Source organism: Acomys russatus, chromosome 14 (assembly GCF_903995435.1).
Source record: "Acomys russatus chromosome 14, mAcoRus1.1, whole genome shotgun sequence".
NCBI lineage: Eukaryota > Metazoa > Chordata > Mammalia > Rodentia > Muridae > Acomys > Acomys russatus.
In genome coordinates this window covers 46,226,544-46,249,901 of record NC_067150.1, presented here as the reverse complement: position 1 = coordinate 46,249,901, position 23,358 = coordinate 46,226,544, and the positions used below count along the sequence as shown (strand labels likewise).

The following is a 23,358-nucleotide window of genomic DNA, read 5'->3' as shown; positions in this document are numbered from 1 at the left end:
TTAAGAGGGAATCAAAGATATGAATAAAATATTATTCACTTAGCTCTAAAAGGGCAGGAAGAAGAAGCCGGGCGGTGGTGGCGCACGCCTTTAATCCCAGTACTTAGGAGGCAGAGGCAGGTGGATCTCTGTGAGTTCAAGGCCAGCCTGGTCTACAGAGTGAGTCCAGGACAGCCAGGGCTCCACAGAGAAATCCTGTCTTAGAACCCCACCCCCAAAAAAGGATAGACCTATTATTAGCAAATGAGATAAAACAATTTCTAAACTTTATAATGACATTAATATGCCTGTGGCAAACTAGTCACTGTTCCCTGAAGAGGTAGGTCCTGAGGAAAGGGTTTGGTTCTGGCACCCTGATAACCCCTGGTACCTGACCCTCGCCTGGGGAAATACTGACCTTCCCTAAGTTGGTGTGAAGTGGACCGTGTAAGGTATGCGTACTTACCACATCCACTAATTGAGATATTGCAAGGCCAAACTTGATCTTTATTTTGTCACTCAGGTGCTCCACAGGACGAACCCACTTTTCATAGTCTTCAAACAAATCCTTAAACAAACTGTCTTCATGTTTTGCAGCAGAGGATAATTCAGGCAACCCTGTATAATAAATTTTTTGGAATTAGTGTGCAGGCTGCTCTCCCCCGCCCCCCAAATACCCATACTTCAAGAAAATCAACATTATCCGGGTGGTGGTGGCGCACACCTTTAATCTCTATGTTATCTTGGCCATCCTGAACTCGCTTTGTAGACCAGGCTGGCCTGGAACTCACAGTGATCTGCCTGCCTCTGTCTCCTTGCGCCACCATGTCCGGCTCATCCAGCTAATTTTTAAGATTTATTTTTATTTTAAAGCGTGAGTGTGTCCAGAGGGTATGTGGAGCCCATGAATGTAGATGCCCAAAGAGGTCAGAGGTTTCAGGTTTCTCCTAGACATGGAGTTAAAGGCAGGTGTGAGCTACTTGATGGGGGAGCTGGAATGGAACTTTGGTCTTTCCAAGAGCAGCATGTGCTCTTAACAAATGAGCCATCTCTTCAGCCTCCTCATGTGACTTTTAGAATGAAATAGTAATACAAACAATATGGCCAAATTAGAAACACTCTGATTCAGAAACCCTGCCTCAAAAAACCAAAAACAAAAAAATTTAATTACTTAGATATGGACCTGGTGAGATGGCTCAGTGGCTAAGAACACTGGCTGCTTTTCCAGAGGCCTGGGATTTGATTTCCAGTACCCACAGGGGTGGCTCACAACTGTCTGTAATTCAAATTTCCAGGGGGATCTGATGCCCTCTTCTGGCCTCTGCAGGCATTGTATTCATATACGGATATGCATTTGGGCAAGCACAAAGAAAAAAAAAATATGTAAATTATATAGACACTACCCAATATGGTAAGAAAATTAATTTAATCTTATTTGATTTGCACACCACTAGAACATATAAGCAGAGGTTATCTTTTTTTTAAATTAATGTTACTTATTTATTTAGACACAGAGTCTTACATTGTAGCCCATGCTGGCCTTGAACTCATGATCCTCCTGCCACCCTCATTTTGGAATTAAAGGTGTTTATCATCACATTCAGTTTAGTAATTTTTTTTTGAGACAGGGTTTCTCTGTGTAGCCTTGGCTGTCCTGGACTCACTTTATAGACCAGGCTGGCCTTGAACTCACAGCGATCCCCATGCCTTTGCCTCCCAAGTGCCGGGATTAAAGGCATGCACCACCATACCCAGCTTTTACTAATGTTTTGTAATGAAAAAAATTAAGACATATTTGCCATACATTATTAACAATTATATTTTGCCAATGAGATATTCCTATTTTATATAGGTTAGAAATTGTAGCATGTAGAGGCCAAAGGCTTGGAGGAATGCCTAGCATCCGATGAAGGGCATTAGCTCTGCACTTCTGCGTTCTTTCTTCTTTACCATAGTAAAATGAAGGGGTGTATAATTTGGAGGAGGGGGACGCTTTTCTATTCACCACTCTAGCTCCCAAATAAATGACACAGAGACCTATTAGCTGTATTAAAAAGCTTTAGGCTCTATAACTGGGCAGACATCGATCTTTCTAGCCACCTGTGCTAGTCTGGCAGCTTCCCAGGCACACGGCCTGAATTACTTGCCATATTGGTCCTGCCTGGGCTGCTTCTGCTCCACCGGCCCAGTCCTGGCTCGTACTTTCTCTCCCACTTCTTTCTCCTCTCTACATCCTGAGACCCCCAAGACTGGGAGTGGAAGTCCCGCCTACTGTCTCCTCTGCCCAGTCACAGGCTCTTTAGCTTCTTTATTAACCAATCAGAGATAATTGGGGAGTAATTGTTACACAGCATTGCAACAGGAGAGTCCTCAAGAGCAAGGACAATACCACACTCTGTATTTAGCTCGCTGCCAGTTCAGCAGTTGACAATCGGATACACAGAGGCACTCCTTAATACAATGCGAATGAAGGTCACCTCTACTACAAGGAGCAAGATTATTTCTTTAAAAATAAATGTGGTTTTACCAAAGTACTTGGCTTTGACTTTTTGTCTTTATAGAGCCCAGGCTGACCTTGAACCTGCTGTGTAGCCTGTGCTGGACTGGGAGACTTGCTAGTCCTATCTTAGCTACCCAGGTGCTACAATTCCATACAGGTGCCACCATCCCTGGTTTTACGGAAAAATTTAAATGTCTTTATTCCAATTCTTCAAACTTGAGACAGCTCATATTCAGACTCAAACTGAATGTGTAAAGCCAGAATGTAAGCCTTTCGAGGTGCCAATGGCATGCGCATTTCCACATGCTAGCTGTTCAGCTTAGCTTTTCTTTTGTGCTTTCAGAGACTCCAGGAGAATTACCCAATGGTTTATGTTCTTCTCCTAGTCTGCCTCAGTACTTGGCTCCCTGTTTTCTCTGGGATATGTGATTTATGGGTGATTAGTACACTGACAATATCCTTACTAGCGTTACCGACTGGAGGCTTGAAGGAAGGTGTGGCAGAACACACCTTTAACCCTAGCACCCAGGAAGCAGAGTCAGCAAGAACAAGGATTGGATGCTAGCCTAGGTTACAGAGTAAGACACTGACTCAAAGGTTAAAAAAAAAAAAAAAAAAACAACCCCCAAGGGACTTGGAGAAAACTTTGTCATCGTACCACATTGAGAGTGCTTTGTGCCACAAACACATTTTTCCTCTGCATTTTTTTTTTCTTTTGAGACAGGGTCTCTCTGTGTAGCCTTGGCTGTCCTGGACTTGCTTTGTAGACCAGGCTGGTCTCGATCTCACAGACATCCGCCTGCCTCTGCCTCCCAAGTGCTGGGATCAAAGGCGTGTGCCGCCACATCCAGCTTAGTAATCTCTTAAAATTTACATCTTTCCCACTATTGATCCTATATAGACCAAAAAAGAAAAAAGAAAAGGTAGTTAAGGATTTGAAAAGCTGCTTCTAGGAATGCTTGAAGAATAATAATTATTCTCATTGAAAAATAGGGATTAAAAAAGTCACCAACATGTTCTGCAACTAAATATGGCTATTACTGATTTTTTTTTTTCCTTTTTGGATTTTTTAAGACAGGGTCTCTCTGTGTAGCTTTGGCTGTCCTGGACTCACTTTGTAGACCAGGCTGGCCTCGAACTCACTGCGATCTGCCTGCCTCTGCCTCCTGAGTGCTGGGATTAAAGGCGTGCGCCAGCCACCACGTTCAACATGCTATTACTGATCTTTTTCCAACCTACAGACAAAAGGTAAGACAACATCTACTGTAATGGTTAGTTTCTCCCAAAAGTTCTTAAGTCTTTTGCATCTGCTACAACTTGGAAACACCAAGCAGTAACTACCTCAATGTATCCATTCAACAGATTCTGGATGGCTGTGGCCACAGCAGGCTCTGCACTAGGAGCAGAAGAGAACACAAGCACACTGCACATGCTCTACTGGGGTGCAAACTTGTATGCATTGTAGTTACAATTCTATGGCCATGCAGAGGGCACTGCACAATGAGAATGGTGCTTTCTGGCATTGTGCAATACACAACCTGCAAGCTTAAATACTGTTGCAACCTTCTAATCTAAACATAAGATTTCTTGACTTGGCATTACTAACATTTGAGCCCAGTGAGTCTTTGTTGTGTGGGAACTATCATGGACCTGTATATTTCAGTTTCTACCCACCAGATATGTTGTCTCTTTGTAAGAACCAAAAGTGCCTTTCCATACTGTCAAATGGGAGAGGGGCACCAAAAGGCCCCTCCCTAAGAAGCCTTGCTCTAACAGTAGTAAGTAAGAAGCAGAGGCCCTTGGGCTGGAGAGATGGCTTATCAGATAAGAGCACTGTCTGCTCTTCCAGAGGTCCTGAGTTCAATTCCCAGCAACAACATGGTGGCTCACAACCATCTATACTGGAATCTGATTCCTTCTTCTGGCAGGCAGGCAGGTGCACATGCAGATAGGGCATTCATATGCATAAAATAAATAAAACCTTTAAAGAAGAAGAAGAAGAAGCAGAGGCCCCACTAGGCCCCATATTTGGTGGGTTTTGTTGTTATTGTTTTTTTCACCTGAATACTTTGATTACAAAAATAAGGTGTGATCTTTGTTACAATTCAAACCTAGAAGCTCACTGAGAATCATCTTCTGTCCTCTTTCTGACTCTAGGGTTAACCACTGATAAGTTTGACATGTACACATTTTAGCTACAAACACACATGAACATCATATATGCACAAAGGAAGAACAAATATTTCCCTTTTAGGGCTAGAGAGATGGCTCAGAGGTTAAGAGCACTGGTTGCTCTTCCAGGGGTCCTGAGTTCTATTCCCAGCAACCACATGGTGGCTCACAACCATCTATAATGAGATATGGTGCCCATTCTGGTGCAAATACAGGCAAAACACTGTATACTTAATAAATAAATAAATAAATCTTAAAAAGATTTTTGCCTTTTAAAGTCCTTTGCCTTTATTTTTTCCATTCAAAACTATGTTATCCCACCTATCTCTCCTTTCTCCAAAAGCACAAAGTGGTCTGCGTTACAGGCACATGTCATACTTGAAGCTCTCACGGTGGTCAGATTTGAAGCATGCGCATGCCTTTAATCCCAGCACCCGGGAGGCAGAGGCAGAGGCAGGAGGATTGCTGTGAGTTCAAGGCCAGCTTGGTCTACAAAGTGAGTCCATGACAAAGCTATACAGAGAAACCCTGTCTCAAAAAACAAAAGCAAACAGACAAAAACCAAAATGACACTATGGGAAATGCCATAGCTAACATCCTGGTACGTCTATCTTTCCTGCTGTATTCAGGGACTGACTCCTAGAGGCAGGACTGCAGAGTCAGGGGTATGCCTGCTTTACATTGTGCTGGGTACTGCCCAGCGCCACCCCCCCAACTTCTTCAAGGCTTAAGGGGAAATACATCACCTACCTGAAAAGACTTGTAAGAGTGACAGATACACTATATTCCCCATCCATAATGAAGGCATTCCTGCAGTAGTTACTCCTCCCCTCTAAGTCTCATTGTACCTTTTTTAAAGTTAACAACAACAAAAAGAGTGACTCTCATACTTTAAAAAAAAAAAAATTCTCCTTGCTGCAGCCCTAGGAGAGCTATTTTAGGCACTATCAAGATAAAGCAGGGAGCATAACCATTGAGTTAACGTGGGGGAATAAATACGCACTAACTCAGCACTTTCAATGTGACAAATAAGGAAGCTATGCTTACTAATCATTGCCTTCGTAGCACGGATGAGTGCAGGGGTGTTGTTTTCACTCTATTTCCTATTGATTTTTAAACACAGAATCACAGGACACAGTTACACTGCAACTGCTACTACTAAGCTCAGTTATACACCTTTCCCCTGACTCTCAGAACAGGAGGAGCAACACAATGACCTTAGGCGGTGCTGAGTTTAAGCCCAGTCAATAGTTCTCAAGGAGTTCAAAAAAAGGTAAAGCATTAACAAATCAAATAAATGCAGAGTTTGCCACTTTAATTTGGCATTAGGTAATAAATACATATTTAAGCTAATACATTTACAGCACTGGGAAATTAAAACATCTAATGGCAGAAGACGCTGCAAAGCCTATGTGACCTTCCGAAGACTCCTGCAAATTTCTTCCCAGAGAGCCAAGGTGGTGGCACACTTCTGTGGTCCCAGCACTTAGGAGGTGGAGACAGGACAATTGGGAGTTAAAGGTCATTCTTGGCTACTTGGCCGAGACTGGTCTGAGTTATAGTAGACCTTGACTCCAAAGTACTTTTTCAGAATTGTCCAGTTATGAACAAACAATGACTTAAAGAAATACAGAAAGCTGAAGATAAGAACCAAGTAGAGTGGCACATGTCTATAGTCCCAGCACTCGGGGGGCTGAGACAAGGAATTCTTCAGGGGTTTGCTGCTGCTAGAATTTAAATTCTTATGTGTAGGAGTATTTTGCCTGCATGGATGTGTGTGCACCACGTGAGTTCCTGGTCCCTTCAGAGGTCAGAAGAGAGAGCTAATCCCCTGGAACTGGAGTGTAGAGGTTGTAAGCCACTATGTGGGCGCTGGGACTTGAACCCAGGTCCTCTGCAAGTGTAAGTGTTCTTAACTAATGAGCCATCTCTCCGGCCTTATCTACCCAGTGAGATCAGGGGCAGCCTAGGCTACAGAGTCACAGTGAGACCTTGTTTCAAGAGACAACAAGGAAAGAAAAAGGGGACAGAAAGCGGACTTGTGTGAATGGGGAACTAATGCTTATTTTCTTGGTTTCTATTAGTCTTTTCATGTTTTTTTAAAAAAATCTATGTGTATGCATGTACATGCCATGTTGTGAGGGAACCAACTAAGGCCAGGAGAGAGCACTGGATTCTCTGGAATTGGACTTACAAGTGGTTTAACTGCATGGTATGGGTGTTGAGCGCCATATTCAGGTCCTCTGGAAGAGCAGCAAGTACTTTTGGGGGGGAGTTGAGACAGTTTGGGGTGCTACCACACCCCAAGCAGCAAGTGTTCTTAACCAGTAAACCATCTCTCCAGCCCCAGGTATCTATTAGTTTTATGTCATTTGGGCAAGAAGTCACTACTCTCATAATTACTTTCACTGGATCCTGAGAATGACACTGGTTGACATGACAGGGACTTATTTAGAAGCTTTCCTACTTAAAGCCACTCTCAGCAGCAGTGGCTACATATAAAAATGACATCAACCTGGGCTACATGAGACCTTGTCTCAAAAGCAAGCAAGCCAGCGAGCAAAACTCAAGTACAGCCAGCACAGTATGAATTTTACAAACTTCCCTTGAGAGCTTAGCGGCATCCAGCCTCACGCCCTGCCTCTGACCTTCTGAATCCCCACATGCCCTTAACAAAACCCCAAAAGCCGGCCATGGTGCTGCACGCCTTTAATCCCAGCACGCGGGAGGCAGAGGCAGGCAAACTGCTAGGCAGATTGCTGTGAGTTCGAGGCTAGCCTATTCTACAAAGCAAGTCCAGGACAGCCAAGGCTAACACAGAGAGACCCTGTCTTGAAAAAACAAAAACAAAACAAGAAAGTCTCTGGAAGGCTAGGTGGTGGTGGCGCACGTCTTTAATCTCAGAACTTGGGAGGCAGAGGCAGGTGGATCTCTGTGAGTTGAAGGCCAGCCTGGACTACAGAGGGAGTTCCAGGGCAGCCAGAGCTGTTACACAGAGAAACACTGTCTTGAAAAGCCAAAAAAAAAGTGGCACACGCCTGTAATCCCAGCACTCAGGAGGCAGAGGCAGGTGGATCGCTGTGAGTTTGAGGCCAGCCTGGTCTACAATGCGAGTCCAGGATAGCCAGGGCTACATAGAGAACCCCTGTCTCAAAAAAATTTTTTTTCCAAAACCAGGGATTGAGTACTTATTGCTCTTATAGAGAGCCTAAAGTTGATTCCTAGCACCCACCCTGGAAGGCTCACAACTGCCATAAGTTCATCTCCAGAGAGCCTGGCCTCCTGGCCTTTTTAGACATCCACACTGATGTGCACATACGCAGACATGCATGCACACACCTAAAAGGGTTTTGGGTTTTTTGTTTGTTTGTTTTAATGATTTTTCCATCATACTGTTGCAAAGAAAATTCTAAAGAAACAAATTCTTCTTCTTTTTTTTTTTTTCTAAGACAGGGTTTCTCTGTGTAGCCTTGGCTGTCCTGGAGTCACTTTGCAGACCAGGCTGGCCTCGAACTCTGTGTCAACTCACTTACTTGACTTTAAACTAAAAATATCATCTAAAAGAATTTAAAGGCTCTGGAGAGGTGGCTCAGTGGTTAAGAGCGCTAACTGCTCTTCCAAAGGTCATGAGTTCAATTCACAGCAACCACATGGTGGCTCACTGCCATCTATAATGTGATCTGATATCCTCTTCTGGCCTGAAGGTGTACATGCAAATAGAGCACTGTATACATAATAAATAAATCTTAAAAAAAAAAAGAATTTAATTCCAACTGTTATAAAAGAAAAACAATGCTACCAGAAGAAAAATGCTATGCTAAAATTACTGTACTAAAAACGCAGGCTAGTTTTTAAAAATTGCCTGACAGATATAATTCATAACTATCGATCAAAAGGAACCCTCTATTCTGACACCCATGTCAGAGTCCCATCAACAAGCACTTTAATAAACTCAGGCCCAAGCACAGTGAAACACAACTGTAATCCCAGCATTTGAGAAGTGGAGGCAAGATGAGGTCATCCTGGACTACGCATCACATTGAGGCCAACCTGGGCTACAACATGAAACCTGTCTCAATAAATGAATACATTCTCAGGGACAACTGCACCACCCAGTGAATTGTGACTCTATCTTGCAGGTGCTCACACTCAAGATTATAGGATATATTCAGCATTTTCAAGAGAACAATTATTTTCTTTTTGTAAGACAAGGCCTGTATAGTCCAAGTTGGCTGTGAACTTTAAAAAGGTTTTGTCGGTGTTCAGTCACTGTGCATGGTGATGACGTTCATGCAAACATCTCATTCAAGGGTGTCACATGCATTGGCCACACTCCATCTCCAACCCCTTCTACTCCCCTCCCCTCTTGCCAGCCCCTTTCCTTCCCCCACTCTCATTTCTCTCTTCATGCCTGGCTCCGTCTTTCTCACACACATGATTTTACGAAGGTTTTATCCACATAAAGTCTAGAACCTAAAATGAGATAAAACACAGGATTTGTCTTTCTGAGTACACTTCAGTGTACTCTCCAGTTGCACTCATCTTCCTGCAAATAACAGAATTCCATTCGCTTTTAAGATAGAAAAAAAACCCTTCCATTGCGTATGTATCACATCTTCTTCATCCATTCAGCTGTTGGCTGAACATGGGCTGATTCCATAACTTAGCTATTGTGAAGTGTTGGAATACACACAGATGTGCAAGTATCTCTGTGATACGATGGTGTCGAGTCCTGTGGGTGAACACCTAGGAGCAGTGTATCTGGGTAATATGGCAGTTCTACTTCTAGTTTTCTTGAGAAAAGGCCACACTGACTAATTTACATTCCTACCTTTCTTGACAACATTTTTAAAGTGTTTGAGTGTGTGTGTGTGTGTGTGTGTGTGTGTGTGTGTGTGTGTGTGTGTACATACAGAAGAAACCATCATATCTAGCACTGGAGTGTTACAGGTGGTTGTGAGCTACTCAGTACGAGTGCTGGAAAGCAAGCTATGGTCCTCTGCAGGAGCAGCAGGCATTCTTAACCACTGAGTCATCTCGCCAGCTTCCAGCATTCATTGTTTTTATTTGTTTGTTTGGTGGCTTCTTTTCTGAATAGAAAAGTATCGATGTAGTTTTAATTTATATTTCCCTGATGGCTAGGGCTGTGAAACATTTTTATATGCGTACTGGATATTTGTTATTTCATCTTTTGAGAGCCGTCTATTCGTTGCACTAGCCCACTTACTAACAGGATTGAGTTTTTGTATTTAGGGTTTTATTTTTAAGCTCTTCATATATTCTAGGCATTAAATCCTATAAGATGATAGCTAGCAAAGCTTTCCTTCCATTCCCTATAGTCTTGAACTCCTCTTGTCTCTGCCTTCCAAGTCCTGGGAATACAGGTGAGTGCCACCATACCTGGCCAAAATAGTTTTTAATTTCAAAGTAAATGAGTGAAAAGTTGGATTTAAGCGTAAGCACAAGAATGACAAATGTGGCTTCTACCCTACTTGCCTTCCCTGAGGTCCACTGAACCTTGGTGAAGACCCAACTGTGGTGAAGACCCAACTGTGCCCCCCGCCCCTTCTGGACCTGCTCAGCTCTCCCTTCTAGCTCATTCTCATTCACTGGAGACTCCAACTCTTGACACAGGACCCCCCTAGCCCTCTCACCCCTGTCTCTCCAGACATAGTCTTTGTCTTACTGCAACCTACTTACAGGAGCCCCTTATCCCACCACACCTCAAATTCCCTGGGGACCCTGCCTCTTGGTGTGGACATAATCCCCTTAGCTCTTTCCCATAACCCCCCTCAGCCTTTTCTCCTAACCCATCTCTAGTCCTCTCTGCCACCCCTAATCTGAAGAAGCACTCTCTACCAGGAAGCCTACTGACACCACATTTTCCTGAAATCTAGAGAGGGCAGTGTGGTAGCACACGCCTTTAATCCCAGCACACGGGAGGCAGAGGCCGGCAGACCTCTGAGCTTGAGGACAGCTGGTCTACAGAGCGAGTTTCCGGACAGCCAGGGCTACACGGAAAAGACACGTCTGTGTGGAACAGGACTATGGAGAGACCCAGAGAGGGAAATATAGAGCAAGGAATGGAAACTCCCAACCAACAAAGACAACGCCAGGTACCAAGTCCTAGAGTCATCTTAACCATCATAACTCTGTACATATAGGAAAGAAATCTAAATGGAGTCACCTAATAGTGGAAGTTACATCTAGCTGAGTCATTGGCCAAAGGGTCATCATGGAAACCCCTAAACCAAACATTTCAATCTATTGCCAAGGCTATGGTTGTTTTCCACAAACCGACAGTAAGGCCCGATTGCCAAAGTCAACACTTACATGTCTCCTTGAACACAAAGAAATCAAGCTGGTGCCTAATGGTCGCCTTCACCCCTACTGACAGTAGCCATGGTACTGGGAGGCACTCTACATGCTACCGGAGGAGATAGAACCACAGACCCTGAAGTCTGCAACACTGGCGTGCCTGCATGACATGTTGGTGCAATGGTGGCACACACATTGTAGGAGTAACTAACCATTCTCTGACTGGATTTAAGGCTACTACACAAAACAGAATCCATGCCTGACACAGCTCTGGTGGCCCAGAACCTGAGACTGGAGAGGCCACGGGTCTAGACGGAAACCAAATGCTATTATTCTGCTAAAAGGACATAGCAATAAAATGACTCCTACTGACATTCTGCTTTGTCTGTAGATCAGTCTCTTCGCTCGGCCATCATCAGAGAAGCTTCCCTTTGCAGTAGATAGGAAGTAACTCAGAGAACCACAGCTGGACAAGTGCACGGAGACAGAGAGTTTGGAACACTCGTCCAAAATGGGATGTCTTTATCAAACCACACTCCCCTAAGGGCTCGGCGAGCTATACAGAGGAGGCAGAAAAGACGAGAGCGGGGGTGGGTTTGGGGAGGGGGGTGGATGACATCAAGAAAACACTGCCTTCCAGGCACAAGAGGACTGACACACATAGGAACTCAGAGATGCAGCAGCATGCACGGGGATGCACGGGTTCAAGTCAGGCTGTGTCCCACTCACAATCAAGAAGCTACTTCAAACTGACAGCCTCTTGTAAAGGAGAAATTAGTTTTCTCCAGGGGAGTCTCATTGGGTATATTGAACACACTTAAGAGTAGGCCTCATGCCCAGCAGCTGACAGCCGAAACAAAACAAACTCAATGGTATTTTCTATTTTTTTAAAAATTCTGGTTTGTTTGTTTGCATGTTTGTTGTCTAAAGAGAGAAAGAGAGATTATTTCTCCAAAAGGGCATAGAGTTGGGTGGGTAGGGAGGTAGGGAATCATGATCATGATATACTGAATGAAAAGAATCATTTTCACTAAAAGTATATATTAAAAAAAATTAACCCCACCAAATTAAATTCCTGTTTCACCTATATTGGCTGACTGAGTAAAATATGAGGTTAGCTGAGGCTGGTGATTAAAAGCAGAGCCCCATCAGACTCTCAGACTCCCCAAGTTCAAGTCCAAATTCTCTCAGTCACTAGCTGTGGCCTAGACCAAGTCATATCAATTGCTTGTATGTCAATTTCATCATCTGTTGAATCAAACTCTAAAGAGACGTTGTCTGCTGTCATGTCTCCAGCACCTAAACACTCACCTGTCCTGAGGGAGCCCTGCAGGAAGAGTGTATAGAAAGAACATTCACACACAGTGGGCTGTTTCACAGGAGTCAAAACATACAAAGCCAGAGTACTGAACGCATACTCAATAAACATCAATACTTTCTTTAAAAATAATAATAATAGCCGGGCGGTAGTGGCGCACACCTTTAATCCCAGCACTCGGGAGGCAGAGGCAGGTAGATGGCTGTGAGTTCGAGGCCAGCCTGGTCTACAAAGCAAGTCCAGGACAGCCAAGGCAGACAGAGAGACCCTGTCTGAAAAACTAATAATAATAATAATAATAATAATAATAATAATAATAATAATAATAACAACAACAATAACAATAATAATAAATTAATAAATGATAAAAGTAAAGTTTATAGCCACTTTGTATGCATTTCTGTTAGTTTCTCAAAGTGTAAATGGAAGCAACTAAAGGGGAAAAGACAAAAAAGAAACCTTCAAAGCTCACATTTTCTATGAATTATCTTACCTTCCTTTGGCTGAAGAACCTTATACTAAAATAAAGTTTCAACCACTTAAAATGTGGCCCAGCTAAGAACTATACGTAACTAATGACTGTTTAATCTCCATAAATGTCCTCATCACAGGTCAGCTCAAAGAACCTATATTATCTTAATGTACTAGTAAATTATATTTCACGGCAGACAAAATTGCCTCCCCGGCTACTTTCCACAGCTCTTTGACCTTCAGTCAGCTGCTGACTGACTGGACGAGATTTTTTTTGTCTGGGAACTGGCTCATTGGAAACCATAAGAGTTACAATGAGAATCTAAGATGAACATGAAAACAATAAAACATAAATATAAAAAAAAACCAATTCTTTCAAAAACAGCTACCTTTCCACTCTATCATCTTAAAGGAGGAGAGATAAGGAGTCAGCAAAGTTGAATATGCCCCAAAAAAACCCACAGCCAGTTCGTAGGTCTCTTAGCGCTCCCACACAGACGTCAGCCACTGTGACCTGCAAAGGTAGACCACAAAAACACACTAACACTCATTTGCACGACTGCCACGCTACCGGTCTGAATCTCTGTCCTCTTCACCATGCTCATTTAGAATGCACAGAACTTAAGAAGTTTCTAGCTGTACAGGGGGTTGCTTAACAGCCTTTCCTTACAAGTGAGACAATATCCAGGGGGGTGTTATTGCTCCCTTCATTCCTCTATAAACATTTACTAGTCTCCTATAATAAACTAGGAATTGAGGACACAGAGAAAAACAGACAGCTCTTGGGGGCTGGGAGATGGCTCTGCTTAAGTGTTTACTGCACATCCACAAAGACCTGAGTTTAACCCACAGCAAAATGTAAAAGGCCTAGCAAGGAGGCCTTTAATCTATAAAAAACAAAAACAAAAACAAAAACACGGCCCTTGTAATCCCACCACCACTAGGGAGGAGAGACAGTAGATCCATGGAATTCAGCAGGATGGTCAACTAGCCTATCTTAATCCATCAGCACCAGGTGGCAGTGAGAGACTGCCACAAACAAACAAACAAGCAAACAACAAAAGCCAGCCTAAAAGGATGGCTCTGAGGAACAATATACCCACAACTGACCGCTGGCCTCTACCAGAACATGCACAAACCCACACACACAAAGGAATCAGGGGTCCAAAGGAGCTCACATGGGACAAAAATAAAAACAAAATGGTTATTATAAAAGAAACCCCACTCAGTGGGAGCAGAAAGGAGCAGACCATCAACTCTGGCTAAAACACGGATCCCTGCGAAAGAGTTAGTCATTTACACCATTGAAGACTCGGCAACAATGATTTATCTTAAAACAGAGAAACCTTTTCAAGTTCCCAGCTCCACCAAAAGAGGCAGAACTACCATTTTCTAGGCTGCGAGACACTGCCTGGAGTTTTATATGCACCAATCAATCCTGAAAATGGCTGGGAAAAATAAACAGTGTTGTCCTCGTCTTTCAAAGGAGGAAGGCAGCGGAGAGAATTCTGTCCTAAGACAAGACACGCTTGGAGACATAATTCGAGACAAGAACATTGTTTTCTTTCTCTAAACTATTAACACTCTCTGCAAAGATTTCATTGCTTCAGTAGACTCATCATCCTGTAACCGGGAATTCTAGTCTTCGAAGTTACTACTTCCTAAAGAAAATCAGGATTCACACAAAGTTTAAGAATGTTAACGAAAGAAAGACAAGTAAAGGTCCTGTAGGCTTCCTCGGTTCACTAAAACTGAGCTTCAGGTGCAGCGACCTTCAGCTTAAAGCCGCCACAGCTTCTCTAGCGTAGGACACACCACAGGTGCTCCAGAAATGGCAGCATTTTTCTCCAAAGTGCTGAAAGGGCCGACTAAAATGTGCTAAAGCACTGGAAATCCAAAGTCCTGGGCTTGTTTGTTTCTATCCCGATGCACAACAACCTTCAAACACTGACCGGGGGAGGGGGGCGGGGCGGTGTTCGCGAGCGGCGCCCCAAAGAAACTGGGAATCAAGATGAGTCCGGAAGCCAGGGGTGTGGGCTACCTAGCTTCAGCAAACGTTTGCGTCTTCTAGCAAAGATGTTGTAGGAGTGAGGGCAAAGAGGATAGACTATAAAGTCTTAAAAGGTGAGCGTTAAGCCCAGAGTTTCGACACCATGGACTAGCTACGAAGTGGGAAGGGCGATCACAGCCACAAGCTCTAGGAAAGTTGTACCGGGGCACACCTTACACCGGCCGCCCCAACCGTGAGAGCCACCGAACGCCAAAACTGGCCTTTTCTTTGCATTTGGATGAACAAGGCTGGGTGCTAACCTGGAACCTCTCCCCGAATTTCCAGAAGAAAGGAAAACGGAGCGGAGCCCCACGGCCCGCAGCCCCGCCCGGGCTCACCTCCCCGCGCGCCCCGCGCCGCCCCGGCCGGCCGCCAGCGCCCCGCCAGCAGCTGCACCATCAAGAGCAGCCGCAGCGCGCGCCGCCGCGACCCCCGCGCCGCCATCACCCGCTCGCCGACGGCCGCCTCGCGGATAACGCCGGGCCCTGAGGAACCGGGCGCGCAAGCTGCCGCCGAACTTCCGCTCGTTCCTCCCGAGCCGCCCGCAGCCCGCTCTTCAGCTCCTGAAAGAAGCCCACTACGAGGCTCCTAGGAAAGCGGGCGGCGGGCGAGGGCGGAGCCGCGGTTCTTGGCCCCGCCCCCCCACGGTCCGTAGTCCCGCCCCTGAGGCCACGCCCAGTTCTTCTAGGCTCCGCCTCTGGTCCAGCTTCATCAACTCATTTTAGCTGTGCCTTTTCCACACCTGGCTCTGCTTTGTCAACCTGTCCCAGCCTGCAAGTGCATTCTGACAGGTGCGAAGATTGTCCTGACTTTTGTTTTGATGCGATTTTGTTTCGTTTGTTACTGTGGCGTAATCTGGCTTCAAACCCATGGTAATCCTCTTGGGGCAGCCTGTGGAACTTTGGATTCCCACGTAAGCCAGTATGACTGTCTCCCTGCTGCTGCCTCTCACGCCCTTGCTGTAGGTGCAAGGTCACCCTGGTCAAATCATCCTTCCTTTGTTGGCCTATTTTCACTTCCTTTAAAATGAAATGGCTAAACTTGAGGGCTCTGAAAGACAGCTGTGACGGACAGTTTTGACATTCATTCCAGCCATCCGCAGAAATGATAGCCAATTGCTTCCAGAGTAGGCCATGGTGTCCTTGCTGCCATCATTTAGACTGTACATATTACTGCCATTGACTGCCACAGCCTCCTAACAACCTTGATGGAGATTGATGCTGACTGGGTCTCAAATCCCTCTAGACCCTATACTGTACCTCATTGCTTCTGTTCATAATCGATTAGAAAGCTTCATTTGGTTGAAGAGATTCAGGCAAATTATCTTTAAACTTCAGTGGCAGAGCATGCCAGATTTTTTTCACAGAAAATTATGGAGTTGGCACCTCTACAGTTCATTGTAGGCAGAAATCTCACTCCAAGCTTCAGGCTACATAAATCTGTTGAAAGTGAGACCTGGTTGCAAAGAATCTCAAAGGCAAAATTCACTTAAGACTTTTTTTTCCCCCCTGGGTCCAAGGTCCAAGTATAAGCAGGGAAATGGAAACATTATCCAATGGAGCTAGTGTGTTTAAGCAGGAAAGTGACGGAGCCAACAAATAAAAGATGTGTGTGGTGTCCACAGGCTGGTCATTAATAACACCTCTGCACAGGAGTGAGACAGTGCTTAGCCCTCCTTGCATGACACATTTATGCTTTGAAGAATCTATAGGACTTGCAGCCTCTTATACCATTCGTCCCAGCCAGTGTTCGGATGGCTTTAAAGTGTCGTTCTGCTTATACAGCTGAGGGACTTGGAGACAAGTAGTTGGATAACTACGGAAGGCCACAGTGCCTGTCAGTGGCAAAGCTGGAATTAAATGGTTGTTAGCTCAGCTGCAGTGAGCATAAATGGAACTTCTGGACGGCCCCAGAGTGTTTCATCTATGGTCATCAGACACGGCCACCTCCATCTTCCCTGCAAAACACCATTGCGAGTTATGGGAGAGGTGTAGCGTGTAGTGTTCCGGGCACTTTCAAACCTCCAGGCAAATGATCACAGAACACAATGCATTCACCTTGGACGCTTTCCCCTCTAGGATGGTATGCTAATCCTTCACATTTGCCGGGTGTGCATCTCTACCTAATTGCTGACAGGCATCTTGTCGTTGCTAGGAGACACTGCTCCTCAAATGCCTATGACAGCGGCTGCTGTTGCTGCAGCCACCACCAAAGTTCTCCTGGTGTAGCATCTACCCACTAAGAGGTAGCTAAAGGGACTGTCATGCAGCTCAGTTTCTGTTTTGTACCGCTTTTGCTTTTATTTATGTTTATGTCTGTATGTGGGTATGCGTATGTGCACATGGGTGCCTGAGGAGGCCAGTGCTGAGGAGGCCAGGGTCCCTGGGAGCTGGAGTCACAGGCAATTATTGAGCTGGGAATGAGGGTTTGATGCTAGAAATTGAACTGCAATCCTTATAAAGAATAGCAAGTGCTCTTAAGACCTGAGCTTGGACCCCAGAACCCTCACAAAAAGCTGGATATGGCTGCATAAACACTCCTAGAACTCCAGTGGGATAGAGACAGGAGAATTGCTGAGGCTTTCTGGCCTTTGGCCCTAGCTGTAGGTTCAGTGAGAGACGCTGTTTTAAAGGGGAAAGGTGAAGAGTGATACAGTGGGATAGCTGACATCCTTCTCTGGCCTCCGAACTTTCAAGCATTTGAATACATACTCACTTGCCTACACCCACACCCCAGACGAAATAAAATCGGGCTTAACGATTATCATGCTGCCGGGCATGGTGGCACGCAGGCCTGTAATCCCAGCATTAAGGAAGCCAGAGGCAGGCAGATTTCTGTGAGTTCAAGGCCAGCCTTGTCTAGAAAGTGAGTCCGGGGCAGCCAAGGCTACACAGAGAAATCCTGTCTTTAAAAAAGCCAAAGAAAAAAATAGTTATCATATTAACCTAACAAATACGGAAATATAATATGTATTTTAAAACACACAGGTTAATTTACTCGCAAGCAGCAATACTAGGAAAGTACTTTTATTACCCCCATTTTATCTTCATGAGTTCTTTATTCTTTTGCATTCTTTTCCCTTTCAGAAGCCCATTAGCATCAATAATCTCCCCCCCTTTTTTTTCTATGTAAATATCACCTACATTCTGGTGGAGTTGGTACATGACTGCATCTTTAGCACTCAGGAGAGGCTGAGGCTGAGGTATCATGAGTTCCATACTAGCTTAAGTCACACAAGGAGATATTCACTACACACACACACACACACACACACACACACACACACACACACCAAAAAGAGCAAATCAATAAATACCATTCTTAAAAAGACAATGAATGCTCAGGTGCACACTTTGTTATTGATCTTACCTCTAGGCTCCTGTGAGCCTGCGGTGAACTTGAAATCATTAATGTTACACATCACTTAATACTTCCCCAACTATTCTTTTCTGCTAGCCTTCCCATCACTATCCAGCAAACTACTCACACTCAAAGTCTGGAAATCACCCCAGTACCTCCCCCGCCTTCACTCATCGAGTTATTCTCAACCTTGAGTACAGATGGCAGCATCAGGAACATCTGAGAAACTAAATCTTACATTCTTGCTGTGAGATTTGGGAAAGTCCTGCTGCCTTCGACAATTCTGCATCACTACCTTGCCTTTTCTGAGTTCCAGCCACACTGGCTCCTTCAGCTGCCAGAACAAGCAATCCACTCCTGTCAGGGGACATTGGCATAGGCTATTAACTCTCCCTGGACCTTTCTCCCTTCCCTCTTCCTGTTTCCTGCTTTGCCTAATCCCTAGTCCAGCTTCAGCCCTCGCATTATCTGTCACTCCTTGAAAGATGAGCCAACCTGTCTAAGTTGTGTCTTCTGCTCCCTCTTGCTGTCAGTCTCCAACACGATCCTATTTCCCATCCTTTACTACTTACTGTATGAGTCAGACTGCCATCTTGTGGGAGGAAAAAAGGGAGAAGGAAGAAGGAGGGGAAGGAGGAGTGGGAGGAAGAGGAGAGGAAGGAGGAGGAGGAAGGAGGAGGAGGAAGAGAGGAGAAGAAGAAGGAGGAGGAAGAGAGGAGAAGAAGAAGGAGGAGGAGGAGGAGGAGGAGGAGGAGGAGGAGAAGAAGAAGAAGAAGAAGAAGAAGAAGAAGAAGAAGAAGAAGAAGAAGAAGAGAAGAAGAAGAAGAAAACCAGTATGAAAGAAGAAAAGGTTTAATTTTGGCTCATGGATTGCAGGGGCCTTGATTTTGGTCACCTGGCCATGCTGCTTAGGGTGTGTGTCAGCACAGCACACCCAGATGGGAGCAGGTGGTGGAAGAAAGCTGCTGGGCTCATGGTGGCTGCAAGCAAACAGAAAGAAAGGAAGGGGCCAGGATCCCCACACCCTCCCCAAAGAAGTGCCCTCAATTACTTAGTTCTTTTAATTAGATTCCACCTCTTAAAAATTCCACACACCCAAGAGCAGCATCAGATAGGGACCAAGCTTCCAACACAAGAGTCTTCCGGGGACGTTTAGGATCTAAACCCTAGCAACCTTGTTTGTTACAGTTTGTAACTCTCTCTAAACTCCTGAGAATCTGATTTCCCCTGATAGGCAGCAGCTGTGCCTGGCTTATTCGCTAGTATATTGGGCACATGCTAGATGCTCCAAATGTTTATTGGGTGAATAAATGAATGCTAATTTGTTAATCCACTATTTCAGAGCTGACTAGAATGTTGAGTAGGGATTTCAGTCCAGGTCATCTGACTTCAAAGACGTTATGGTTTGCTGAAGTGAACTTTGTCTCTCCCCTTAAGTCTTCTTGGTAATCTTTTCACAGTCCCTTAAAACATGTTCATTGGAAGCTGAGTTTGCAGAGTGCTTAGGATGGCACCCAAAGGCTCAATGATGGTAACTATAGTTATTTATGAGACAATTATTTTCAGATGTGCTTTTATACTTATGAAAACCCCCTAAGCAAAAGGAATTTGGTGCTTTGGAGTTAAAACACAGTCCATGAAATTAAGAGGCCAAAAATTTATAAGTACAAGAAATCAAAAATAAACATTGTCATCTGCAACTGGCATGACCTAATGAGTTGTCTTTTATATTGATGCGCTTGTCGGCTTTTCCTCTCAATAACAGGGTCATCTGCGCTAAATTCAGAGCTAAGCAGTGTCCTCAAATCTTCCATTTATCGCTTTCATTACAGCTTGGTGATAAATTTTGCTGTGAGCCTCTAAAATGAAAGCCAAGCTGAAAAGTTAATTAAAGATAAAAATGGATTCTGTCAACTTTATTGCTGAAAGTAAATGAGTTGGTCCCAGATTAGAGGAAAGAAAAGCAAGAGTTGATGGGACATTAAAAGTCAACACCCCTCGCCCCAACAAATGCTGTAAGAAGCAAAGGTCCCTCTCAAGGGTTATTTCAGGATTGCAATCAAAATGTAAAATGGCAAACATAGATTCATGTAGAGAGCTTGGTGTATGTGTGTGTTCATACAGCACACAGCGAAGTCAGGGGACAGCTCATGACAATCACTTCTGTCTTTCCAATAATTGGGTCCCTGGGATCAAACTTATACTTTTGTTAGATTGCAATTGCTATACTTAATTATGTTTAATTAAATATGATATATAAATCTATATAGCAAACATATAAAGATAAGTAATTATATTTAAATATATGTTTACATATAAACCGTACATAAAGCTCAGCTATCCTAATAGAAAAATCCTATAATGTAGCATAATGCCATAGATTTGATTGCCAGTAGAGAAACAAGAGTTAACAAGCAAATGGTAATTCACTTGCAAAGCAGTGAATTACAATGTAGCCAGACTAACAGCAGCCCTTGTGTAGAGTGAAGGCGCTGGGGTGGGGAGGTGGCTCATGGGTGAAGTGCCCTCAGTATAAGCCTGAGAAGCTGAGTTCATTCCCTGCACTCATACAGGAGGCTGCACATAGAGACAGGCTCAGATGTCTGGGGCTCGCTGACCACGGCTCGCTGGCCACACGGTCTAGCCAAAATGTTGAGCTTAGACGGTGAGAGGTCATATCTCCAAAACGAAGTTGGAGACAGATAGAGGAAAGACACCTGATATGAACCTCTATCCCGAGCACACCTGCGCACAGATGGGCACACACGTGACACACACACAATAAAGATGTTATGCCCATGTTAGGAGGATACAATATAATATCCCAACCCTCTAAAGGTGAAGGTCCTTAAAATTGGCAGTGATGAATCATGCTATGAAAGAATCTTTTCCTTTAAGATAAATGCGGATTTCTGCAGATAAAGCTGCTCAGCAATCACAGCCGTGCACTGCTTAACAACGGAGACCCTCTCCCAGAAATGTGCTGTTAGGTGATTTCCTTATTGTGTGAACATCATAGAGTGTGCGTTCACAAACAAAGGCAGCCTTGTCACCGTTAACTGATGTCATCTTGAGGAATTAATTATGTCACATGTGGAGTCCTTTGTCAACTAGGACATTGCTTTATTCAGAGTAGGTGTTGTTTACTATAAACAAGCTCAACATTTATGATTAATAAAGACAATTTATTACAAATATCTTGTGCTAAGTGATGGTTCTCCACTGATGATACTGCTATAAATTTAAACAAAGATATTGGGCTATTGTAACAATCTATATAAGATGTAATTACAAATATACAATTCTGTGCAAAGGATAGAATTTAAGTATTCTTACCAAATGTATACCTGCTTTCTTCATGTTTCTGTCCTAGATAGGGCATTTATCTATAGCTGGCTACTACTATAGGCGTGAAAAGTGAACTCAAAGTAGCTATTACACTGCAGCTGTAAGCATAGATGTTCCAGGTGTTCGCAGCTGCAAACCAGACCAGTCATCTCAGGCATGGCATGCCGGTCATCGTCATACTCCAGAGGCACATAGTAAAAAATATTGCAACAACAATAAATAAAAATTTAAGTGAATTTAATTGGTTGCCAGTTTGTTTCCAGAGCATTCCCATGTTGATTTATTTACTTCTTCTTTTAATACTTATTTGTGTGTGTGTGTGTGTGTGTGTGTGTGTGTGTGTGTGTGTGCGCGCGCGCATATGTGCCACCACAGCACATGTGTGGAGGTCAGAGGACAACATTTTTTTTTTCCTGGTTTTTCAAGACAGAGTTTCTCTGTGTAGCCTTGGCTGTCCTAGGCTCATTTTGTAAACCAGGCTGGCTTTGAACTCGCAACGATCCTCCCGCCTCTGCCTCCTGAGAGCTGGGATGAAAGGCTTGCGCTGGCCTGGCTGAATCTGGCTTTTAATGTGGGTTTGAGGGGTGGAACTCAGGTTGCCAAACTTGGTGGTTGGCGCTTTAACTTGCTCTCTCCCTGGCCCAAAAGTGTGGTCTTCAAAAGGCCACGGAAGTCATTTGCGTGTGTAACAAGTAAACTATCTGGGCCAGTCACTTCCTGTTGCTCCCAGCACTCGGGAGGCAGGGGCAGGCTGATCGCTGAAAGTTCGAGGCCAGCCTGGTTTACAAGGTGAGTCTAGGACAGTCCAAGGCTACACAGAGAAACCCTGCCTGTCTCAAACAAAACAAAACAAAAGAAAACAAAAAAATACAGACAAGGAGCAACTGCAGGACCGAGTCTGTTCGGGTCATGAGATAGAATGAGAAAGGCAGGGAAAGCGCGCCTGCAGGCAGCCCCCCATGGCTGGACTGTCCTGGGACCCCTCACCCCTCCACACTGCAGCTGAACAGGAAACCGAGCGACATGAACGCCGGTCCTCATCGGGCTTTTTTCTTTTCTCCATTTTACTTGGGTCTGACTTCCAGTCCCTGGAATGGTGCCAGCCACGTTTAGGGTGCGTCTTCCTACTCAGTTAAGCTTTCTCCTCCGACATGTCTCCCAGGTGATTAGAAGTCGGGGAAGGCTGACGGTGAGAGTTACCATCACACCACACCGGAACACCTCCTGAGAAGTCAGAAGACAGCGAACCTCAAAGGTGCGGCTTCCTTAAATGCTTTGAATCTTCTCATCCCCTCTTCTAATTGATTTCCCAGGCTTCCCTTTCTCATCTACTTTCATTTCCTGAGGAATAGTAATTAACATAAAAAAGCATAAGCTCCCTTGGAAGGTTAGAGTAATGAACGGCATTAATCATCGCGGAGAATTGATTATCTTTAATCTAATTCAGCCACCTGATCCAGCGATCTTCAAATTGGACATTATTCGGTAATTCCCAGTCCCACGGCTGCCTCACAGAAGAGACAGGCTCTTTTCATGGACTTCTAACGACACAGCCAACTAATTTGAGGTATTTTTAATTTTTATTTTGGAAAACTGAAAAGTTCTTGAAGTCACTTATATGGAGAAAACTAATTTAACCTTTGCTTTTATTTGGTCTTTTCGGTTGTTAGTGAAGCAAAGGCAAAATTGCTTCGCACACACGTCCGCATATGCACACACAAAATCTATATCTACCTATCTGTCTATATATCTCTCTGCCTAGCTCCCTTTCCACTAATGTGTGGGATAATAGATTGGAAGAAACAAGGAACTTTTGGGGGGCACTAGGAAGTCACTGCACAG

At 44.3% G+C, this 23,358-nt stretch overlaps 1 protein-coding gene across 1 annotated transcript in view; it reads right to left on the bottom strand.

Annotated features, from left to right (window-relative positions):
• Positions 1–22,557, bottom strand: part of Chrna5 (cholinergic receptor nicotinic alpha 5 subunit) — a 30,067-nt gene extending 7,510 nt beyond the window's left edge. Inside the window, exons 1-5 of the mRNA XM_051155733.1 lie at positions 22,504–22,557; positions 18,407–18,502; positions 15,653–15,827; positions 15,147–15,371; positions 446–597 (exon numbers count right to left, since the gene is read on the bottom strand). Coding sequence (XP_051011690.1) covers positions 446–597; positions 15,147–15,371; positions 15,653–15,827; positions 18,407–18,502; positions 22,504–22,557 — 702 coding nt within the window. The remainder of the gene's footprint in view (positions 1–445; positions 598–15,146; positions 15,372–15,652; positions 15,828–18,406; positions 18,503–22,503) is intronic.
• Between the last annotated feature and the right edge of the window lie 801 nt (positions 22,558–23,358).